We start from the raw sequence: 22,173 nt of genomic DNA, 5'->3' as shown, positions 1-22,173 counted from the left end.
GAAGACGAGCTTTTATCGGCTACTATTTCTGCCTTTTATAGTTTTTATTTCCGATTTCGTTATTCTCCTTTACTCCTAGGATATATTACATATAAACCCCTTCTAATTTGAATAAATTGCATTTTATATCATATTAATGTAAATATATAAAATATTAATATAAATTACAAGTCAAGTATCAAACGTATAAATACCATTCTCATAAATATATAAATCTTATTTTTTATTTTCTTTTAAATCTGCATCATTTGTTAATTTATAAATTAATAATGTTAGTGTACTTAATTTCAATTCCATTACTTTGACATTCACACTTATATTTTAAATATATCTATTATAAATATTATAATTATCGATATTATATCAAATTTGTTGTTAATTTAATAAGAAGTCGGACATTATCAAGTGTTATTATAATATTTGAAATTTTAAATTTTATAAAATGTTATCTTTTAAGTTTTTTATTTTAAGACCTTTGTCACTTATTTATTATATATTATAAAAAAATAAATTTAAATAAAATTAACATTATCATTACACAATCATGAATTAAATTTATTTTAACAAATAAAAAATAAATTACAACCAGTGTCACGACCTAAATTGAGATTTTATTTAATATTTTATTTATTTATTCTTATTTTTTATTTCATTTATGTTAATATATTCGGTACATGTAATAAGGAATAATACAATAAAAAACGAACAATATTTAAAGTGTAATTAAACTTATTTTTTTAATACCATTTAATTAACTCAGTACCAATCAATGACTATAATGTTATTAACAACTTATTAAGATGTGTTTATTAAAATTAATAAATTATGATGATCTATAATGACAACTGAAGACCATCCTCTTCAAATTAACTCAAATTATAATTAATATTTAAAAGTAAAAATAAGACATCATTTATAAATTATTATATGCTCAATTTGATGATTATGCGTTGAAGAGGTAATCTTCAGGAGCCTAACAGGGAGTTTTATTTTATTTTATGTTATTCTTTGCTAATGAAGTAAAATTCAAATAAGTTTGAAAACTTCATATTTAAAGGACATAAATATAAGACATGTTTTAAATGGACATCCCTATCCATGGCAATAGAGGTAACTCTTGATGTCCCATTAGTAATAGCATCGTTAGTCCATTTACCCTTGAAGTTCAATCAAGTGAACACTAGAAAAAAGTTCAAAATACAGAACTCCTCAAACTGGATCATTTCATTTCAACATGAGCACATATTATTCCAAAACTAAAGAGTTGTACATTCTAAGCAAGACAAAACAAAAGGATACAACACAGAAACCTTATATTCCTCTGGCATATATATTAAACTCAGTGTTTTCCCCAAACAAAAGACCAGATAGCCACACGTAGCAGCACAAGTTTGAGTTTTTCATCTATTTCTTTCATTGCACCTCCAAAACAACACATACTACAACTACTGGATATTTCACTGCCTCAGGAGCCCAGTCATCACACTACTTGCTAGCTTCTGGGTGCCAAATATCAATCAACCAATGGTATAGGAAGGAGAGGGCAAGTTGATTACAGTGCTCTTGATTTTGGTCATCATGTTAATACTGTTGGTTATTCCTTGAGAGCCGATGCCGCTGTCCTTCAGACCCTGAGAAGAGCAATGGTTTGACACAAGTAAAAAACTACATCGATGAGTAGAAAGTAAGAAGTGGATTGTTGTATCGAAAAGAGAAACATAATTTGGATATGTGGTACTTGGAGAAGGATAAATAGGGAAGAAGTAGATATGTTAAGAGTGAACCTAAAAAAGAAAGAAGGGAAGTACATAATTTGGAAGAGAGAATAGAGTTTTGATATCGGATTTACTTGAAGTCATTGACAAAGCATTTGCAAATGGGTAACAAAGACTTGTGGATTAACTATAAATTTGAAAGTTAACTACCATATATATCTACATTATGCAGAGAGAGTGTACCTGGAAAGGAAAATGATCTGGTCCACGAGCTGGTGCTGAGTTGATCTGAACTGTTCCTGTCTCCATTGCATCACTGATCAGAATCGCTTTGTTGATGTCTCTTGTGAAGACACAGCCCTGTGTAAGTGCATCATTAAAATTGCAGAAAATGCTAGATGTTCACAGCCCGTTTTGTCCCTAATCAGGGTGTGAGAGATCTATTCAGACGTTTGGAGAAAGTTTTAGAAGTTTCAAATGGCACAGAAACTGAAACAAATTTCAGTAATGTACAGACGTCTTTCTTTGTTCTCCTTTGGAGGGGTGTTTTGTACAACAAATTCGACCACAACCAATGGAAACATAAAAAGTAACGACTTCCTTTTAGATATATCCCAATCAAGAAATTCACTCTTCCCAAACAAGAGTTACACAATCAATTTGTCTCGAATTTATTTGTATGTATAGACTCAGAGAAAGAGTTGTAGAATTCGAGCCTACAAGTTCGGTGAAATAACTGACCAAATTGCCTCCAAGATAATAAAAAGAGAGAAAGATGTTGGCTATCATACCTGTAGGCCGAAATTGCTAGCATTACAATGGTGGATTCCTTCTTCAACTGAATTTATTCTGATAACTGGTAAAACTGGGCCAAATGGTTCCTCCCATGCTATCCTCATATCAGGTTGAACATTATCCAACAATAATGGCCATATGAGATTACCCTGCCTCCTGAACTCTTGACAAAATGTAGCTCCTTTTTGCCTGGCATCCATCACAAGCCCTTCAATGAAATTAGCAGATGACTCTGTAACAACTGGAGTGATATCACAATCATCCTCAGGCGCCCCAACCTTGAGTTTTGCCACTTTCTCATTAACTTTCTTGACAAGATCATCAGCTACAGACTCCATCACTAAGACAACTTTGACAGCTGTGCATCTCTGACCACTGTCAAAGGCAGAAGCACAAAACACAGGAACATTTTTAGTAACACGGCAGACCATGTCAAGATAGAGAATTTATTAACTATATTTGGATCAATGATTCACTTCCCGAGGGAGATAATTTTTATTTGTGGGGAATAGGATGTAAACCATAATCATATGGGCAGGAGAATATATCTTCCCCAAGGATACTGATCTAAAGTTAATTATTCCTTTTGGGTTATACTACAGTTTGCTTGTTTTCTCTGCTAACAGGGCCAGAAATCCATGAAGAAATAAATAGAACACTGATCATCGTTGACATATATTTTTGTAGCAGAAGTGTAGCATAGAATATGTAATTAATGTAATTATGTTCTATGACTTGGAACGATTGAGATTCTCAGAATAGTAACGAAATATGCCCATAATATATGAAGGAACAAATCACATTTAAGATAAAACCATTAGTAATTTATGCCAAGTTCTAAAACGCGGATAAAAAATCTAAACAGACAGCAAAAGAATCATATTTCATCACCTGTAAGAGAAGCCTCCTTTTATAATGTTGGATGCTGCTAAATCCAAATCAGCATCCTCAAGGATGATGCACGCATCTTTCCCGCCCAGTTCCATTTGAAGAGGGATCATACCAGCCTTTTTTGAGATTGCAATTCCAGTATCCCCACCTGTGAAGCTGAGTACGAGCACTTATGTTGTTAGCTGAAAGAATGCATTGGTAAATTTAGCTACAAAAGGAAAAATTGTGAACTTTCCCATTTGCTTCTCAAATTTTGGCCTGTGCTTGGTTTCCTGTTCAATGCACCCCATCATTCGGAACTAACAAACTCAACACTCGAAAACAAAAGAATCACAAGAAACAAAAAATCACCTTATACAGTTAACTCCAGGATGCATTGTAAGGAAGTCTCCAATCTCAGAACCTTTTCCAGTGATGCAGCTGATAAGGCCTTTTGGAAAACCTGCCAAATGAAAGCAATGGACCATATGAAGTGCCGCAACAGCTCCCTGAAAGGAATAGAAAATTAGAATCATTTGATCTATTCAAAGCAAAACAAATTCATATCGATCTAAGTGTGCTGATATAAAACATGGCATCATTTATGACTATATTAGGCACATGGGGAGGAAGAATGTTTGAAGGTTATATTCGTACCTGGGTTGGAGGCTTGAGTACGAGGGAGTTCCCAGCAATTAGAGCAGGAGCAATTTTTGAGACTGCGAGATTGACAGGATAGTTGAAGGGCGGAATGGCTAAAACAACACCAAGTGGAATCTAGAACAAAATGCAAGTCACATGAGTATCTCAGTAGGAAACAAAAAGGTTATCCCAGTTTAATGACCATTTCCGTGCTTATATTTGCCTTACAAAATAAGAGCTATTGGTCGCCATAATTTCAGCTGGGAGAGGAATAATTTTATTACAAGAATGTAATGTATCATGGCAGAAAACAGCTTGTGAACAAATAAAACGTTTTGAGTGGGGAAATTATTTTCAGCATTTCTGCTTTTCCTTGATTCCATTTTCTGTGTTGAGAAACAATTTAATTGCCAAATACATCAAGAACCATAAGTTACTGGTAAAACTAAAATAATATCCAAGATGGAACAACAAAGAACAAGATCACATCGAGGCACAAACATGAAACAGCACAAGAAAAAGAGTGTAGCAACTATTTTAACAGAAAAACTGAAATTTCTCATCAATATAAAGATTCTCAATTTCAATCACCACTTGTCAACTCTTTAATGGTGTATTATTTGTTTGATTTTAACATTTCTACTAGGCTCTGTTTAGCAAACGCACTGCATTTTGAATTCACATTAATTTCTTTATTTTCTTTCTTTTATTTTTGATATGTAAATTCATTGATTTCAAATATGAAAAGCGAAGCAGGTTCGATGTTGTTGAACATGTTCAACAATTTGCTCCACATGGGATACCAATAGACTGCCTCCAGATCTTCTCAAAGCCAATTAAGTACTTACAGTGCTAAGAACAGGAAATTGTAGATGGGCTCTGACATAAGATGACCATCTTAATAGTATTCTCAATCTTGCCTATTGATGCAACTCAGTTAAATTTTAATCCGGAAATTTTGTTATTTTCTGCTCTCTCTCTCTCTCTCTCTGGGTACATGAACAATAAAATCAATAACTCCCCATTAATGAAGTCATTAACTTTGATGCACATTGCTATAAGGCATTCAACTTTTTTAAAACAACTTAACCATATTCACAATGGTCAAACCCACCAAATGAGTTTTCTAAAGTTTCTCCCCCTTTCGTAATTTTCATCGTCACTTCATAACACGTGTCGAATATAAAACTATGGAGGAGGAATTCTATATTCCATAGAGAGCACTATGGTCAATGGTCCTCCTGTACATGAAAGATTTTGTGGAGTGATTATTTGGATACCTTTCCAATAGAAAATTACTTTCCAAGAGTGTATGCTAAACGATATTCGCTTAGGAAAAATGAAAGAGACCTTTAAACATGGGCCACTTCAACATGGAGACAAAAATTATTCAACACATCAGCAAGCAACCACTAACAAAAGTTCTTCAACAGTAGAGGTACCTTTTTGCTTCTCTTTTTCATCCAGTAAGGTCCAAAACAGAAACGTTTTCCCAAAGCAAATGCAAAATGAAGTCAAATAAGCAAATGAATTCTAAAAATTACCTTGGAAGTAAGGCAGTATTTGGTCCTTTCGTTTCCGGGGAAACTGTCAGATACCAGAAACTTTCCCTCCCCGAGAATTCTAACCCCTTCTTCAGCACAATATGACACCAAGTCCCCAGATCTCACAACCTTTACCAAAATCCAAAACCAGTTCAGCAGATGCAAGCTTGTATATAGAATCAATATTCAATTTCAATTTATGCACAAACTTAATCACATAACAAGGAACTAATATAGATTCAATTCAACTTCAATTTATGCCAAACTGTCATCATAAACAAGCAAAAAAGAGGAACCAATGCTGATAAGGATTACTTCAGTGACGGCATCTTTGGCAGGCTTGGCAATTTCCTTGACAAGGCACTCAGCAATGGGCTTCTTGTGCTCTTTAAGAATCGCAGCAGCCTTGTGCAGCAACTCCGCCCGCTTCCATAGCGGCGTCTTCGCCCACGATTTCTGCGCTACCCTCGAAGACTCCATGATCTTGTTCACTTCTTCTTGAGTACAAGCTGGTTAATAATAAATCCAAGCATTCACAAAACCCAGTTGTCAGAATTTAACGGGATTCAAATTCGGCACAAAGAACAGCAAGAACCCAGATCGTGTTATAAATCATCATTCAAAATCTTGAAAGAATTGTTAGAATTCACTGATATAGCAATAACCCAGCTCCTAGAACACATCAAAAAGTCAAAATATCGGGAAAAAGTATAAAATGCGTGAGATTCAAATTCAGCACAAAAGCCAGCAAGTGCCCAGTTCATAAAATAAATCATCATTCAAAATTGCTATATAAAACTCACTCAGATTCAAATTGCACAAGGAAATAGTAACAACCCAGCCCGTAGAACACATCAAAGACCCAAAATCTAGGGAAAGCAAATAGAAAAAAGTGTGAGAATTCATTGGGAGATCACCTTGAACCTTGTATTGGGTCTTCCTGGTTGTGGGGTTGATGATGGGCACAGTCTTCCCAGAGCTGGACAGTTTCCACTCGCCTTCTGCGTAGTATCTGTAAGCATCGCCATCAATGATCTCTGCAAAAACACCAGTTCCCGCCATAGTTATCCTCCTTCCTGTTATTATTAAATTTGGAGCTAGAAAAAGGACAGATAGAGCTGGAGGAAGCACTGAGCAGCTGCAGCGAAGGGGGGGTGGTGGTGAAGCAGGGAGAAATGGTGCTTATATACGGGGAAGAGGTGGTGGCGCCACCATGACAGGTGGCTCACCTCCGCAGGAAGTTGGTGCCTGGTGGCTGACTAACCGCTAGTGGCATTAGAAAAGTCACTTGGTAGGTAGCCACATGCAGTCCATAAAATTTAAATTATTATAAAGTACGGGTAAAAAAGTAATTACGAAGAGTATATTGTATAAAGACCTTCTGCATTGTCTAAGATATTTGCGTCCTTAATGTAATTATAATGTCACATAATCGTTTTATTGGCATATGATATTTAGCTAAATTCATATTTGTATCTTTGTACTTTTATGTTTTTTAATTATGCTAATTCAAAAATTTTATTATTTTAATTACATTCATATACCTATATTTTTTAATCAATTTAATTATTATATTTTAATTTTTTTCATATAATAATTTTAATTTTTTATTATTTTAATTACATCAAATACATTTAAATTTTCAAGTCAATTTAATCAGTGTGTTTTAATATGTAAAACAAATAGTTAATTGGCTCACTTCACTTTACTTTTTTTTTTTACATTTCAAAATTTAAGAATTAAATTGACTAAAAAATATAAATACATGGGATGCAATCGAAATAATAAAGAGTTTAAGATATTATATTAAAAAAATATCAAAATATATGAGTTAAATTAATTTAAAAGTATAATGAAAATAATAAAAAAAATTAAATGATCACAAAAAAAAAACCCATAAAAATACAACACTAAAATATGAGTTGCCCATCATATTCTAATCCTACGTTGTTGAACATGATAGTGATTGAAGATAAACTCACTGTCATGTAACTTTGAATTGAATATAGGGCATGGGTGTTAGAATTCTTTTTATAAATGGACCACCACCACCAATTGGAATTTTAAATTATGACCAATTGGTAAAACTTCATTTCATTTATACGGTAATTCAGTTAAGTCTCAGGGTCTAGGTTCATATTTAACATTTACTTACTTGTGACATAAAAGATATAGAAGGTACGAAATTTATTGAATCACTTGTCGATGGAGATGGATCTAGTGATAGATCTGGGGGAGAGTTGGCCCCAGATCCAGAAACCATTTCAGCCTCCAATGGTCCAAATTTTGGGAAGGGCTGGAGCGGGCACGGGCTGCAACCCGTGCCTGCCCCCTAGATCCGCCCCTACTTGTTGAGAGGTTCATTAACAAAACCCTAAAACTATGTCCTATTCTATCATTTCAAATATAATTTTTTTTATATAAATAGAAGATTGTGATTGTTTTGTAAAACTATCATACATTAAAGAGAGAGTATTTAGTCAAAATACATGAATCTCTTAATACTCCTTCGATCTATTAGCGTACTGGTAACTTGCCCAAATAAATATTCAGATAATTATATGTTTTACTATTTGTATGATTTGACATAATGCATAATATCACTGATATTAATTTGTATTTCATATATTTTATAGTTATTATAAATATGCCCTAAGTTTTTCAAAATAGGCCTCATTTTTTAAAAATTTAGAATATTGGTGAGTAATAATAAAATTTGTTATAAATAACTATTGAATGAGGTATATAATATCCCGTGTTGATTATTAAAATTAGAAAAAATAAAATTAAAATATTAACATGGAGGATCACGCCGCTACCATTGAATCAACCAGTGGCCTAATTTTTATCATTTTATTTTAAAATTCAAGATCCACGTGAATGGCAATAGTAATAATTTAATTAATAGATAAATAAAATTATTTAACTATAGTTATAGTTTATATGTTATAAGCAAAAAGTCCATTAAAATATCAAAAAGGTCCAAAAGTCTAAAAGAACGAGTTAAAAATGTTAATTTTCTCTTAATTGTGGTTTCAAACAAAACTAAATTAGATAACTTCAGCATTCGAAAATTCTTTCAAGGATTTTGTAAAAAGTATAGTTATTATCTATAAAAATGCTAATTCTAATTAATCTCGAAATGTTATGATAAACATTATCTACAAGAATTATAATTTTAGTAGATCTTATAATGTCAGGAGAAATATTATCTAAAAAAAATTATAATCCTATTAGATCTCATAAAGCTCCATGTTTCCTTTAAAATAGATAAACTCTCATTTTAAAAGAGATACATCTCTAAGAGTTATTTTATAGGGTCAGACAAGTTGATAGATAGACTTACAAAATGGGGGCTAAAAAACTAAAATGCCATCACCCATATTGCATTAAAAAAGTGTAATGTAATGTGGGCGGGCAAGGGCATTTTAATTTTTTATCCCTCATTTTGTAAGCATGTTTGTCAATTTGTCTGACTGTCAAAAATTTTTTCATCTCTAATACTAATTTTAATATAACATTCAAATTTTCAGAGTCTGTCTTAAATATCAAGGTATTTATGTAGAGCATGGTCTACACCTTTTGATTGTTCTCTTTCTTACAAAGTTTGAGCAGTTGATAATAACGTTTCTAGTAATAAATTTATTGTTGTATTCAAACCAAAACAATATTATAGTTAATGTGATTATTTTTGTCATTATTCACAATCCATGTGAATAATAATAATAATAATAATGTAAGGAAAAAAAAAAAAAACTCATGCTGGTTGCACGTGAGGTCCCCAAGTCCATGGAATGGGCATCACGTGGCCAAAGTTGCTACCAAACATTTTTATTATTATTTATAAGAAAATACTATTTGATCACTTAATTTTAATATTTGAAATGATATTCTACGTTAATATATTTACAACTAACCTACCATCAACCAATAAGCTACCACATCAGCCAATCAACAAATCTAGATTTGAAAAATAAATAGTACAATTTTTAACTCTTAAATCTTAATTTCTATCTTAATTTCATACAAGTCAACTTTTATTAACTTAATATGAGATTATCGAACTCAAAAGGTGTGGAGAGCCCAATTTACCCCAATGACATCACTGGTAGGCTAAGACGAGTGCGATTTTGTTCACCCCTTTAACGGGGTCAGTGGGGTTAAAAAAATAATTTTTTTAAAAAAATAATATTTTATTTTTATGTTAGATATTGCAAAAATTAATCATCTTTAAAAAAAATAATTATTTTTAGCCATTTTTTGAAAAAAATATCATTTTCAACCACTCAAACAAATTAATTGCTGAAAACAGCCACTTTCTAGTTTTGACTCAGTTTTAATCATGTCAATTATTTGTATAAGTCTGTCATTTTTTTATAAGTTCTAATCCATTAAGTTTTGTTCCTGTCACATTTTCAGTTAAATTTTAAAAATAATTTTTTTTTAAATATGATTAATTTTTACAATTTTCAACATAAAAATAAAATATTATTTTTTCAAAAAGGGTATATTTTTTTAACCCCCACTGACGGGGTTACGTTCACCCCCCGTTAAAGGGGGTGAACAAAATCGCACTCAACTAAGACAATCAATTCTATCTGATTTGATAAATTATTGACCAATATGAGATAACTAAGCATTAGAGTATCTCAGCTCATTTCATATTTAGAAAATTCGACCTAATGTTATTTTTATCTAGCTGAGTAAATTTATCTCTTATCTCCAATTCAAGGTAATTGAGTCTATAAATATAAAAAATAACTCTAAATATTTCAACTTAATTTACCAACGTATAAGGACCCTTTTTAAGTAAATCGAGGGACTAATAATATTCACTATATATTTATTATTCATTCATTATGTTAACTCGAGCATATGAAATTATACTAAAAAACTACATCCATTCCTCTTTAATAAGTGATCCAATTGAGATATAATTATGATGATAAATCTCAAATACCATAATCAATTACTTAGACAAAAAAATTAATAAACATCTCCACTCCACTGAGGCAATGGTAGAAAATTAGTCCATTCATCAATGCTCATCCTAATTTTTGTCTCACAATTCACAACCCACCAAGGACCATAGTTAGGTTTTTTTTTTTTTTTTTTTTTCATGCTAAGAGTCTCTGCTTTAATCTAATATTAACTAAAATTCATATTTTTATTTTTATACTTTTATATATATTTTTTTGTATGACTATTCCAAATTTTAATTATTTTTGTTATATCCCTGAACTTAATTTTTTAAATAATTTAATTATTATATTTAGACATTTATTTCGTGATACAATTGAAGTTTTCGTTATTTGAATTAAATTTCTATATTTGTATTTTTTATTACATCTCTGTAAATGTTAAATTGATTCGAAAATACTAATTTAGAAATATAATCGAAACGAAAAAAAATCTAATTAGAATGATCATATAAAAAATATAAGTTTGACCATAAAGAGGTCCAGAGATCCTGCTTTAACAAAGTTAATCTAGATTTGCTAAAGATCACTCAACCAATGATTAACATTAATTACGATTAATTCAAGTATAATATGATTATATTTCAATGATTGATGGTTGCTTGTTGCTTTGATCATCATGTTCGTTGTAAGAGATAGGTTTGTACCTTCTGTGCAAGACATTTGCCCGGCGATGCACCTCCGGGCACCCATTGGAACTCTCGTTGCCGGTAGATATTGAGAAGAAGTTGTCGTCGGTGATATGGGCAACGGCACCAATGCCCCTACAAAGCCCAACAAATTCATTCCAAGTAGCAGATAAAGAAATTGAATTTGTGTTTCTAAACTGCTTGCGAAAAGGACGATATCTTGTAGGAAAATGTCAATTTGTTAGATTTATTTGTGGGTATATCATTTTTGGTAAATTAGAAAGACGACACCAAGACCCAAAAAAAAAGGTAAAGGAAAAGAAATAGTCGTATCATCCAAGCCACGAGGATGAAAAACATTTGATGCCACCTAATGAAAGATCTTTGTTTTTAGTTTTTGATTTCATCATTTAAAAAAAAAAAGCCTTTAGTTATTTATTTTCAAAAATTATTAAAAATACAAAAAATATGTGTTTTTAATTTGTGTTGCGTTTTCATTTTTGGTGATGGAATTAAGGATCAATTTCTCGGGTTCTATCTCAATGTGAGCACCTATAAAAATGAGTAGGGTTTGTTCTCTCGATATAATTTTTGACTTTTAAGTTAATAATAATAATAAATTTATAGTCATATGATTTTATTTATAAATGTCTCTCTTTATATAGATTGAATGAGGAGAAAGTTTTTTGAGTCATTTATGAAATTTGTTAAAATTCTCAAGATTTTATTTGAATATCCTAAGATAACCAGATTTTTTATTTGAATTTAAATTCAAATAAATCTATTAGATCTAACGCAAAACTTTATAGATTTAAATTTGAATTAATCTCTTAGATCTCAATGTAGATTAGATAAGGGTCACATATAATTTTTCTATTACTTGATAATATGAATACATGATAGCTCTGATTTACTATTTTTTAGAGATAACTTGATAATTTATGCTTTTTAAATACTTCCACGTCGATTTTGTTCTTCGCATGCATCCTTTCATTGAGGGTTGAAGGGACTCGAGCAATATTTTTTCCAATTTTTTTAAATGAAAAAAAATCAAAATTTTCTAAAAGCAAAGTAAGGTTTATTTGAAAAATAAACTAACACCTTCCATAAAAGTAGGGCTGGGCCTGATGGGAGGCCCATAAATGAAAATGGATAATAGATGTTTTAAATTTGTAAGAGCCCAAAGCAATGACCCACAATAAATGGGCCGTCCTCACCTATTAACAATGGGCTCTTAAAACTACAAGAAATGGGCCACAATGGCCTCTTAAAGCTACCACAAATGGGCCACAATGTAAAATGCCCCCAAATGAAATTTCTAAGGATGGAATTTCTCTATTCACTCAATAGATATAAAAAATAACATCACATCAGATCTCAATCCCACTATTTAGAATAGACTACTAGCATTGTATATTTTAATTTTTCAATCATTTTTATCTATAATTACATATTGTAAAAAATTATTATAGTGCATTTCGTTTTATTTTCTAGAGAAAAATGATTTGGTGAATCCCAAAGTATTGGCTTGATACTTTGAAGTTATATGACTTTCTATGTGACTAAAGTTCAAACTTCTTTGGGTGAATTTAGATAGATTTTTTATGTGTTACGTCGAGCAACATAATAATTGTCCTGACACGAATAATTTGAGAGAGGGGGCATGGGTCCCATGAAAGGGGGTGGGGCCCACACCCCGGATGTGAGTAACATATTAACTCTGTATATATAAATGGCTTGACGAGGGTAATCCGGACACAAGCACCTATTTAGTGATTGAGAGTTAGTTGTTTTATATACTAATTTATTACAAGGTTTTCTCACAAAGGAAAATATTGGGATTAGCAAATACAAGAGAAAAGTCTTATTTAGATACTCAAATTTAACATTAGAGATAATATTTTGGATTAATGTCATGTATATTTATATTTGTTTTGTCCAAAAAAAATAGGCCTATGTCCGAGGATAAGTCCAACGAAAGAAATTCATAGCCTATTAAGAGATTAGGTGAGAGACTAAAGTGGGAGATTCACGAAAGACTTGCAAAATACCCAAGAGGAACTTCAATCTGCGAGTAACCTCACCCACAAGAGATTTGCGAGAAACTTCAATTTGTGAGTGACCTTACCCTAAGATATCAATGCTGCAACCGAGTAACCTTACCTAAGAGCTTCTTCCAATGCCTTCAAGAGACCTTATCAGGAATTCATGAGTTACTCAACAACTGTTATTCAAGAGACCCTATAATATTTACGCCTATAAGAGAATTCGAAATGCTCGTCAAATGATGCAGTTATTCAATTACTCTCATCTCTATAAATAGTAAAGTCACCCTCTCTCTCTTATCTATAAATAAAAAAGTCACCCTTCTTATATTCAAGTGTAATCAAATTATAATTATATTTTCGTTATATTTATAACACGAGATTGATTTAAATATTAAAGGGTCTGCAGTCGACTTTACTTGTACTCTTAATGAATCTTGTTTTTTGCAGTTCTCGTGTAATTAAATAAAATAAAAATCATATATAGTATCTTGATAATAATAATAATATTAATGACACATAATATAAAATATCAGAAGAATACTATTATCATGAACATTAAATTTGAGGATCCGAATAGCACTTTGAAATGAATGATGGGGGGGGGGGGGGGGGGGGGGCCCCCAGCTGGTGAAAATCAAGGTGTGGGGGCTGGGAATTGATAATGTTTGGGTTTTTGATTTGAGTATTTTGGCAGAAGATATGAAGCACCCACATGCCACTATCCCATTCCCACCCTTTCATGCATTCAACCAAAATCTGACAAGATATATGTATACACACACAGACAGATGCTGCTGAGACCGCAAACAAAGATCACAGCCCCCACCAAACCATAATCATCGCCAAGAAAGAAAGATTATTATTGACTTTAATACACCATATATAATTCTGTCAACCCTTGTCTTCACCATTACTACCTATCAGCATGCATCCTCCCAAGTGCAAACTTAATTACTGTAATATTTCCATTGTGGTCGCAAGTTTGCCATTGCTGGCAGCCTAATACCTACGCTACCATTGACCTGGATCAAATTATATTTATTATTAGTGATTTCTTGTATTAGTGACATCGTTTATAAAGACTCACTTGGTAAAAGCTATAAGTGTTGGGCATAATTAATTTAACATCTTATATATTCATAAAACATTTTATCACCCACTTGAAATGTGACAAATTCCATGCACTTTTATGTTCATGAAAAAAAAAAAAAAAAACCCCGAAAAACACAAATGTTAGGCTAAGTTACAAAAAAAAAAAAAAAAACAATTATAAAAAATATTTTTGATATGAAACGAAAACGAAAAATAATATATTTTTTAAAAAAAGTACGAAACAAAAACGTAAGGTAAAATGTAAATTAAAAAATATAGATATTTCTTATAAATATATTATTTATCACATTTACATACATATCATTATATATATATATATATTTTCCACTTTCCTCTATTCCTCATTTTTTCCGAAAAATCCTTTTCTCTTATCCTCTCTCTCCCCAAGAAATATACTTCATCTCTATTTCTCTCCTCTTTCCCATTTCTTCATCGCCAATCTTTTCTTGTTCATCTTTTTTTTGTCTTTTTTTCACCACTTATGCTCTTCTTCTCCAGTAATCTTTTCTTGTTTATTTTTTTTTGTCATCAGCCAACTTTCCTACCTTTTACTGTCGTCTTTTCTTTTGACACCGTCGCTGTACATCTCTTCCTTTGTTGTTGTATCATCTCTCTTCGTCGTATCTCGTCATCAAAAACATGTTCTTGACTATTTTACGTAATTTATAAAATGGCCCTGAAACGTTCCACAAATTACAAAAATAGGCCCAAAAACATTTCAAACTATTTTTTTTTCATTTCTAAAATAAAAAACAATTTAAAAATATCAAAGAACCATTTCCATGCTTCAAAATGTTGGGCATAAGGAAGGGTGGGGACCATTGGGGATTCTGAAAGTGAGGAGTGCTTGTAAGTATAGGTCCAGTCTACACCTTTTTCAATTTCAAGGGTTTCTTTCTTTAGAGACTCCTCATTCTAATAAGCTAAGCTAGCTGGCAGATTTGAGGTCACAGCCACCACCAACCTTTGCAATTTTAAGGAATTTTCCATTCCTCATCCTCTTAAATTTTAAGGTAGCTCCCAAACGTGGGACAAATATATATTTTTATGATTTTATATTTTTTATATAATTATTTATTATTTTAATTACACTCTTAAATTTATATTTTTAACTCAATTTAATTTTTATATTTATTTTTTTTTGTGATAATTTAAATTTTTTTATTATTTTGATTATATTTCTAAATCTATATTTTCAAATCAATTTAATCTCTATATTTTGACGTGAATAGAGAGTGTAATATGTATTTTATCATCTCATTTTATTTTATTTTTTACAAATCAAAGTATAAAAATTAAATTAACTTAAAATTACAAATAGAAAGATATAATCGAAACAATAAATAAATTCGAATTGTTATACAAAAAGAAGTCTAAATACAGAAATTAAATTAATTTAAAATTATAAATTCAAAAGTGTAATTAAAATAATAAAAAATTTAAATAATCACACAAAAAATATATAAAAGTATAAGAATAAAAATATAAGTTTCCCCAACCATCCTCAGTTTTGATTTAAGGTTCCAATGGTGTCCAATTCATGGTATTATGTTTGGTTGGATGCTTAATTTCTTATCCTTCATTCATACTAGAAGGGGGGATTGCAATTATATTGCTCCAACACTTGAGTAGTTGGCTTTCCCAACTGGGTGACACAGCTAGCTTAAAGCTTGGATTTTATCAAAAGAAAGGGAAATATAAAAAGAAATAAATATTGCTGTTAATGGAATATTTTCTTTGATTCATTCTCTTCTCATTTTCCAACCTCAAACCAGCAAAAGAACAAAAACTACAAAGAAAGATAGCCCAGCTTTCTATTTCCCACAGTGTTGTCCATTGCTTCTCTCTCCAATGATAGCAATTAAAAATTCTAGAGGATGGCTAAATGGAAAACTTGCTTTGACAGCAGTCACAGCACTACTTTCATTGTCAAGTCTCTGTGAAGCTATGGACCACAAATATACATTTGTTGGGAAAGGCAAACCCTTGGGCCCATCTTCTCTGCCTTCAGAATTAAATATGTAGGTTCACAGCGCCCCCCACCCCCATACACACCCCCCACAGAAAAAGAGGCTCTCTGCTGTGCGAGAGAGACGGGGAGAGGGTCATTATTGTATGCACAACTTAAAATCGGGGCTCTTCAGTTACAAAGAAGCAGACCGCACTGTTGCTACCCAAACAGTGATATTGAAAGATATTTCTCAAAGCCGAGTAATGATTTTAAGTGATCTATGAAAGAAGTAGGGAGCCTGGTGGTTACCAATGGTAATGATTCATTGGTTCCTAATGAAGGAGTAACAAGGAGTAATGATCAGAATAACTGAGATGTGAAATGAAGAAAACACGTTCAACTGATTGTACGTTGTGTCTATTTTGTCAACCATGAGGGGGAGAATTAACCCGCCATCACTAATAATTAGTCTTATAATGCTTCCAAGGCCCACATTTTCGAAATCCCAAGGCTGAGTGATGAGTGATTGGCATAAACCCCAATTAACTCAAAGGCCACAAAGAGATCCATACAGGTCTAATTGAAAACCAGCTATTAGCATCAGAGTTAAAGTGAAGAGGTAAATTGGCATTGAACAAGCTCCTTTTTTTAGTTCTTACAGATCTGAAAGGTAAGATGTGTATTCCCACCTACCTTGGTATGGAGCCATTAGTCATATTGTTTCAACTTTAATGGATTTGAAATCATTAGTGACGTCTCTTTAACTATGTAAGCATGAAAACCCAACTGAATGGTAACAGTACTTCTGATCGAGTCACGATTCTTAGTTAAACAAGCTATGAAACCTTGAACTAATCCAACATATAATGCACTTTGACAAATTCCTTAAGACATATCAAACAAAGGAGAGGTTTTAAGATGAACAAGAAAGTACATAAACTATACTGCTGCATATATTAATCTAAGACCAGATTATTCACATCTGAAGAGAGAGAAAACTTAAATACAGGACAATTTATGGACAAGGGTAATATAAATTTCTTGGGCCAAAACAACTCTTCCTCACGATGAACATTAATATCAAAGCATATACATTGTATATGCCTTGATTGGGACACAGTGGCTCACTAATCTTAATTAGATACTCCCCCTTGTGTTCAAATCGTGCTGCAAATCCTTCTCAAATCTTCCTTCATCTGTAGTTGGGCAATTAAAAATAGTTCAGTATACAAGGTCAAAGGCACAAAATATTAGATGAGCAGAGGGTTGTTAACAGCAGCATTTAACTAATGAATGACAGCAGAGTTATTAATCAACACTATCGTTGGACTAATGAACAAAAGGCAGTAATTTACAATTCAAAGTCCATGCTCTCACACTGCAAAGGCATAATAAATTCAACTTTGTAAATCCAAAGATTCCCACCAAACACAGAGATCAAGAAAAATGAAACAATAGATTCCCAGATGGAAAATTCATTGGTTCTCCCCCTCCTTGGTTTGCAAAAGAAAATGACCGACACCCTTGCAAGATATCAACATCAAGAATATAAATTATTAACTTAGTAGAGCCAAAGGGTGTACAAACATGTACCAGTAAAATGAGAATGTGACCCATCAAAAACTAAAAGAGATCTCCACTTCTATGACAAAAGCATCCTTAAGATTTTCCAAAATTTGCACCTTACACCAGAAAATTGAGGCATCCCAAGAAAAATTTAAATTGCTAGTTGGTTTCTTTGTGTCCCAGAGGGAGAAAAGGAATGGGTCGCCATTATTCATGTTTAACAGAGAAGTATCTCACAGAAAAGTTATTTGACCCACTAATTGTTGGAAGTAACCAAAAAGGGATTTCATGTTTAGCCAAAAAAATAAAAATAAATAAAGGATATAGTTAAAAGGACAAAATTCTCGAGATGTTGGACAATCATGTTGTAACTTTTACACATACTGACGTCTACAATAAGCAACGATGAACGTAAGCTCAAATGAAGAGAAGACTAACTTCTGAATATATTCGCTCTTCTCAGAAAGGTAAGCTCTTAGAAGTTGAAGTTGTTGTCAGGGACTTGAAATGATCAGAAGGAACAAAATCTTGAGGCAAATTGGCCCTTTTCACAATCCTCCTCATGTTGTTCTGTAAGCTCTGCTGGACTAATTGCTTCACTGCTTTTCTCTCTTCACTTATCATGTCTTCTACCACCTCCAAAGGCTCCCTTGATTGATGATTCGGCCCTGCATATGCAGCTGAAGATCCACATAAAGGAGCAGACACAGCGGCAGCAGTACCAGCTCCAAAACTTTCTGAAACTTGCTTTCCTTTATCTACTCTTAAAATCTCCAAGATCCTCGAAGCCCTTTTCTGTGCCAATGGGCTACCTAAAAGTGTTAACTCGAGCAGAGACGAAACAATTCCAGCCTCAATCAAAACTTGCCTATCTCTGTACGATTTGTGAGCCATAATCATCAAGATATAGGACGATTTCTCTTGACACCCTATTGAGTCGGTCCAATTCAACACATCAATTAGAATTGGGAATGCATCTGGCATAGTGCTGACTGTTTTTCGACCTTCTGGTGTTGATACAACATTGCTTAGAATTGAGAGGATTCTTTCACTCACTTCCATGTCACCCAATGCGGCAAATAGAAATGGTACCAAGTTGGTTTCTAAAATCAATGGCACATTCATAGGCGAGATTGAAAGATTGTAAAGCGCTCGCAGTGAGTCTTGCTTGGCTTGAGTACCACTGGTTTTATCCAATTCTTTCAGAAACCTCACCAAGAATGGAATTGCACCTGAAGAACCAATGATAGGTTTATTAGAGTCTAGAGCACTTAAACCCAGAAAATTAGCAACTACTGCTTCAGCAACAGCCAAGTTTCCTGGAGACCCGTTCGGAGAATCAATCAGCTTCAGCATCTTGTGAACAGCTCCTGCCTTTACAATAGCAGCTTTGTTCCTGCAAAACCAATAGATAATGAAATGATTATTGGCATTACAGAATTTACAGTTTTACAAAAGGGATCCTAAGGACATTCTCCCCATCAAAAATAAGGTACAATTAAGATCAACCCGATTACCCAACCAAACGTGTGTAGCCAAAATAAATGCGATGGGAAACATATAACCAACAAATAATCAATTTGTGGAGAACAAAACCTGCATATATAGAAAACGACTTATCATCTACCTTTCAAATTCCGTTTTATATAGTCTGGATACAATACAAATCAAAAATTTGTACAAATCTTGGGGAATAAATTATAGGAAATAAAATAGGTTTCCACATTCCACAAATGTGAAAAACTAAAAGCTAGAACAGGAAAAGCAGCCCCAAATTTTGCTCTCTTTTTTTTTCCCTTTTCATTTTCCTTTACTTTCTTAGCAACCAAACAGATCCTGAAGGAGGAAACAACTGGGTACACAGAAAACGACGAAAAACCCACTTAATAGTTTCCATAAAAATTCGCTTCTTTTATTTAGCTTTCTTACTAACCAAAGAGACTTCGAAAGAGAAATCATTCAGGTCACGAAAAACCCAGAACCAGTCAGTAGTTTCCATAAGAATGCAAAGCAACAGCCAATTTTCTACATTTTAGGCAATGAAAGATTTCCATTACCTTTTTTTCCATTGCTTTCTTCGCAACCAAACAAACACTAAGCCAGAAAACAAACACCCAGAAAAAAAAAAGGGAACTATAGAGAGGTATAATTACATAAACCTACAATTATAATAATTCACTTCTCATTCAAACCATTTTTAACTTAACATATAGCTATTAAGGTTTAAATTTTCATAGAAAAAAATCGTATAGTAGTGAACATACTGTTTGGAGAGAAGTATTAGCAATTTCGCCAACAATTTTCTCTACTTTTCAAAATTTTATAAAATTTTCAAGTGAAAGATCCAGACCTTAGCAAAGCAATTTTTGGGTCAGAAGTGATCCAGAAGATTCAATGGGGAGTGAATATTATGCAATGAGGTTTGTGTAGTTGTTCAGAAGAAAATGGAGGCAAACTCACGCGTCATTGCCGATGGCGAGATTGAGAAGAGCGTAGAGAGAGGCGATCTGAGCATCGACGTCTTCCGAATCCAGCAACCCTACCAGCGACGGAATTGCTCCGAGCAATGCGAGATTGGTTCTCGCCTCGGAATCCTCCTTCGTGAGCCTCCGAACATCGATCGCCGCCGCGAGTACGTCGTCGTTCTGCAGTCTCTTCACCACCGCTTTCATCTCCTCCAGCGCCTCCACCTTCTTCTTGACCTCCTCCGCCGTCGCCCCCTCGCCCTCCGGCTCCCCCTCCGAGGACTCCGACATCCTAAGCAGCTCCGACAGCTTCTCCGATCCCGCATTCTTCTTCTTCTCCTTCTTCTTCTTCTTCTCCTCCTGCTTCGGCACACACTCCCTCGGGGCCTCCACCGAGGGTTTCGAGCCTCCGCCGCCGCAGCGCATGGCGTCGACGATGATCCGGCGGAAAGACGCTCCTGAAAACGATGCCCACAGCCGGGAGTTCCCGCCGCCGGCGGGGCGGTGGTCGAGGACCAGGGATCCAACGTCGTTTCGATGATACTTGCCCATCTTGTGGTGTCTTCTTCTGCTATGCTATGGAACCAGTACTTCCTGGCCTACATTGTACGCTTCGTAAACTTGGTTTCTGCGAAAACCTCCCTTTCTTCCATGAGAAGAGAGAAACAAACAAAGAACAATGGTCACTCGAGTAAAGCTTCTTCGTCCTTTCACTTTTCTCCCCAATTCCCAAAAACCCAAATCCGAAAAATCAGAGAGAGAGAGAGAGAGAGAGAACGGAACTCTACTTTCTATAGAGAGAAGAAAGCTTCCGAAACAAGATTCAGAGAGAGAGAGAGAGAGTGAGAGTGAGAGAGAGAGAGAGAGAGAGAGAAGGCAGATGATGTAAATGTAGTTGAACTGGAAGCAACTTATCATAAGCTCACTTATCAGTAATTTTTTGTTTTTTAGTAAATGACTATAATGGGTTAAAAAAAATATTAAAATTAGAGAATAATAATAATCATTTAATTTGGCCACCCCATTATGATATTTATAAGTTAATGTATTATATTTTGAAATAATGCTATGAGTCATGATTGATAATAATATCCAATATTGCACGAAAACATAAATGAAAACATGGAAACAAACATTTTTCTAAAAAAATAATCATAAATACGGTTCGAAAAGAGAATAAAAAACGTTTCGAAATGAGAAAATGGCTCTTATGAGGTGTTTCCGTACAACATAGACTATCATCATTAGTTAACAAGGAGACTAAGAAAACACATATGTCATTGTATCCTCTGTCTATCACCTCCTCCAATGAATATGCAATTCATGACTCCTAATATTATTTTATATTTTGTGTTATGTTATTACGAACGTACTATATATAAATGAATAAATATTATTAAAAGTGTCATAACTAAATGTCCAATTAACACGTAATATGGCACGGGTTTTAGGATCATTTTTGGCCACTATACTTTAAGAATGGTCGATGAATAAGAGTAATTTTTGGGAGATAATTTGATTATTATATTTTAAAAATTATTAAATACTACATCATTAGAGTTATATTTTTGAGCTAATTTAATATTTGTATTTTGAAGTGGACAGAGACTATACTATGACGTGTATTTTGTCATATTACTTTATTTTTTTTTACACATAAAAATACAAAGATTAATTTGACTTAAAAATGCATGTCTAAAAATGTAGTCGAAATAATAAAAAATTTGAATTATCGTAAAAAAAATCAAAATATAATAATTAAATTAATTTAAAAATTAAATTTAAATGTATGATTGAAATAATAAAAAATTATAATAATCATAAAAATATAAATATATAAATTTTATCAATAAGTT

The 22,173-nt window shown here is 33.0% G+C and overlaps 2 protein-coding genes across 2 annotated transcripts; both read right to left on the bottom strand.

Moving 5' to 3' along the window:
* Positions 1–1,198: 1,198 nt before the first annotated feature.
* On the bottom strand, positions 1,199–6,827 carry LOC127813749 (NADP-dependent glyceraldehyde-3-phosphate dehydrogenase-like). The gene is made up of 9 exons (XM_052354882.1): positions 6,484–6,827; positions 5,882–6,075; positions 5,567–5,695; positions 4,038–4,157; positions 3,753–3,889; positions 3,402–3,557; positions 2,507–2,885; positions 1,959–2,075; positions 1,199–1,631 (listed from the first exon to the last, which is right to left on the bottom strand). The coding sequence occupies exons 1-9, from the start codon at positions 6,626–6,628 to the stop codon at positions 1,518–1,520; spliced, it is 1,491 nt and encodes a 496-aa protein (XP_052210842.1). The 5' UTR covers positions 6,629–6,827; the 3' UTR covers positions 1,199–1,517.
* Positions 6,828–17,145: 10,318 nt separating this feature from the next.
* On the bottom strand, positions 17,146–21,169 carry LOC127812517 (U-box domain-containing protein 7-like). Its single transcript, XM_052352925.1, has 3 exons — positions 20,313–21,169; positions 18,291–19,248; positions 17,146–17,482 (listed from the first exon to the last, which is right to left on the bottom strand). The coding sequence occupies exons 1-2, from the start codon at positions 20,867–20,869 to the stop codon at positions 18,312–18,314; spliced, it is 1,494 nt and encodes a 497-aa protein (XP_052208885.1). The 5' UTR covers positions 20,870–21,169; the 3' UTR covers positions 17,146–17,482; positions 18,291–18,311.
* Positions 21,170–22,173: the final 1,004 nt, after the last annotated feature.

This window comes from Diospyros lotus, chromosome 11 (genome assembly GCF_014633365.1).
Source record: "Diospyros lotus cultivar Yz01 chromosome 11, ASM1463336v1, whole genome shotgun sequence".
In the NCBI taxonomy this organism is placed as follows: Eukaryota; Viridiplantae; Streptophyta; class Magnoliopsida; order Ericales; family Ebenaceae; genus Diospyros; species Diospyros lotus.
Note: the sequence above shows the minus strand (reverse complement) of the source record. Positions and strands in the feature narration are given on the sequence as shown.

Bases quoted from the DNA above. Each gene is read 5' to 3' on its own strand.
- LOC127813749 (XM_052354882.1), bottom strand. From the start codon at position 6,628: ATGGCGGGAACTGGTGTTTTTGCAGAGATCATTGATGGCGATGCTTAC. The intron at 4,158-5,566 runs GTAATTTTTAGA...ATTTTGTTCTAG, and splicing joins AATACTGCCTTACTTCCAAG to ATTCCACTTGGTGTTGTTTT. The intron at 1,632-1,958 runs GTACACTCTCTC...TGCTCTTCTCAG, and splicing joins CAGATCATTTTCCTTTCCAG to GGTCTGAAGGACAGCGGCAT.
- LOC127812517 (XM_052352925.1), bottom strand. From the start codon at position 20,869: ATGGGCAAGTATCATCGAAACGACGTTGGATCCCTGGTCCTCGACCAC. The intron at 19,249-20,312 runs GTGAGTTTGCCT...TTGGTTTTGCAG, and splicing joins CTCGCCATCGGCAATGACGC to GAACAAAGCTGCTATTGTAA.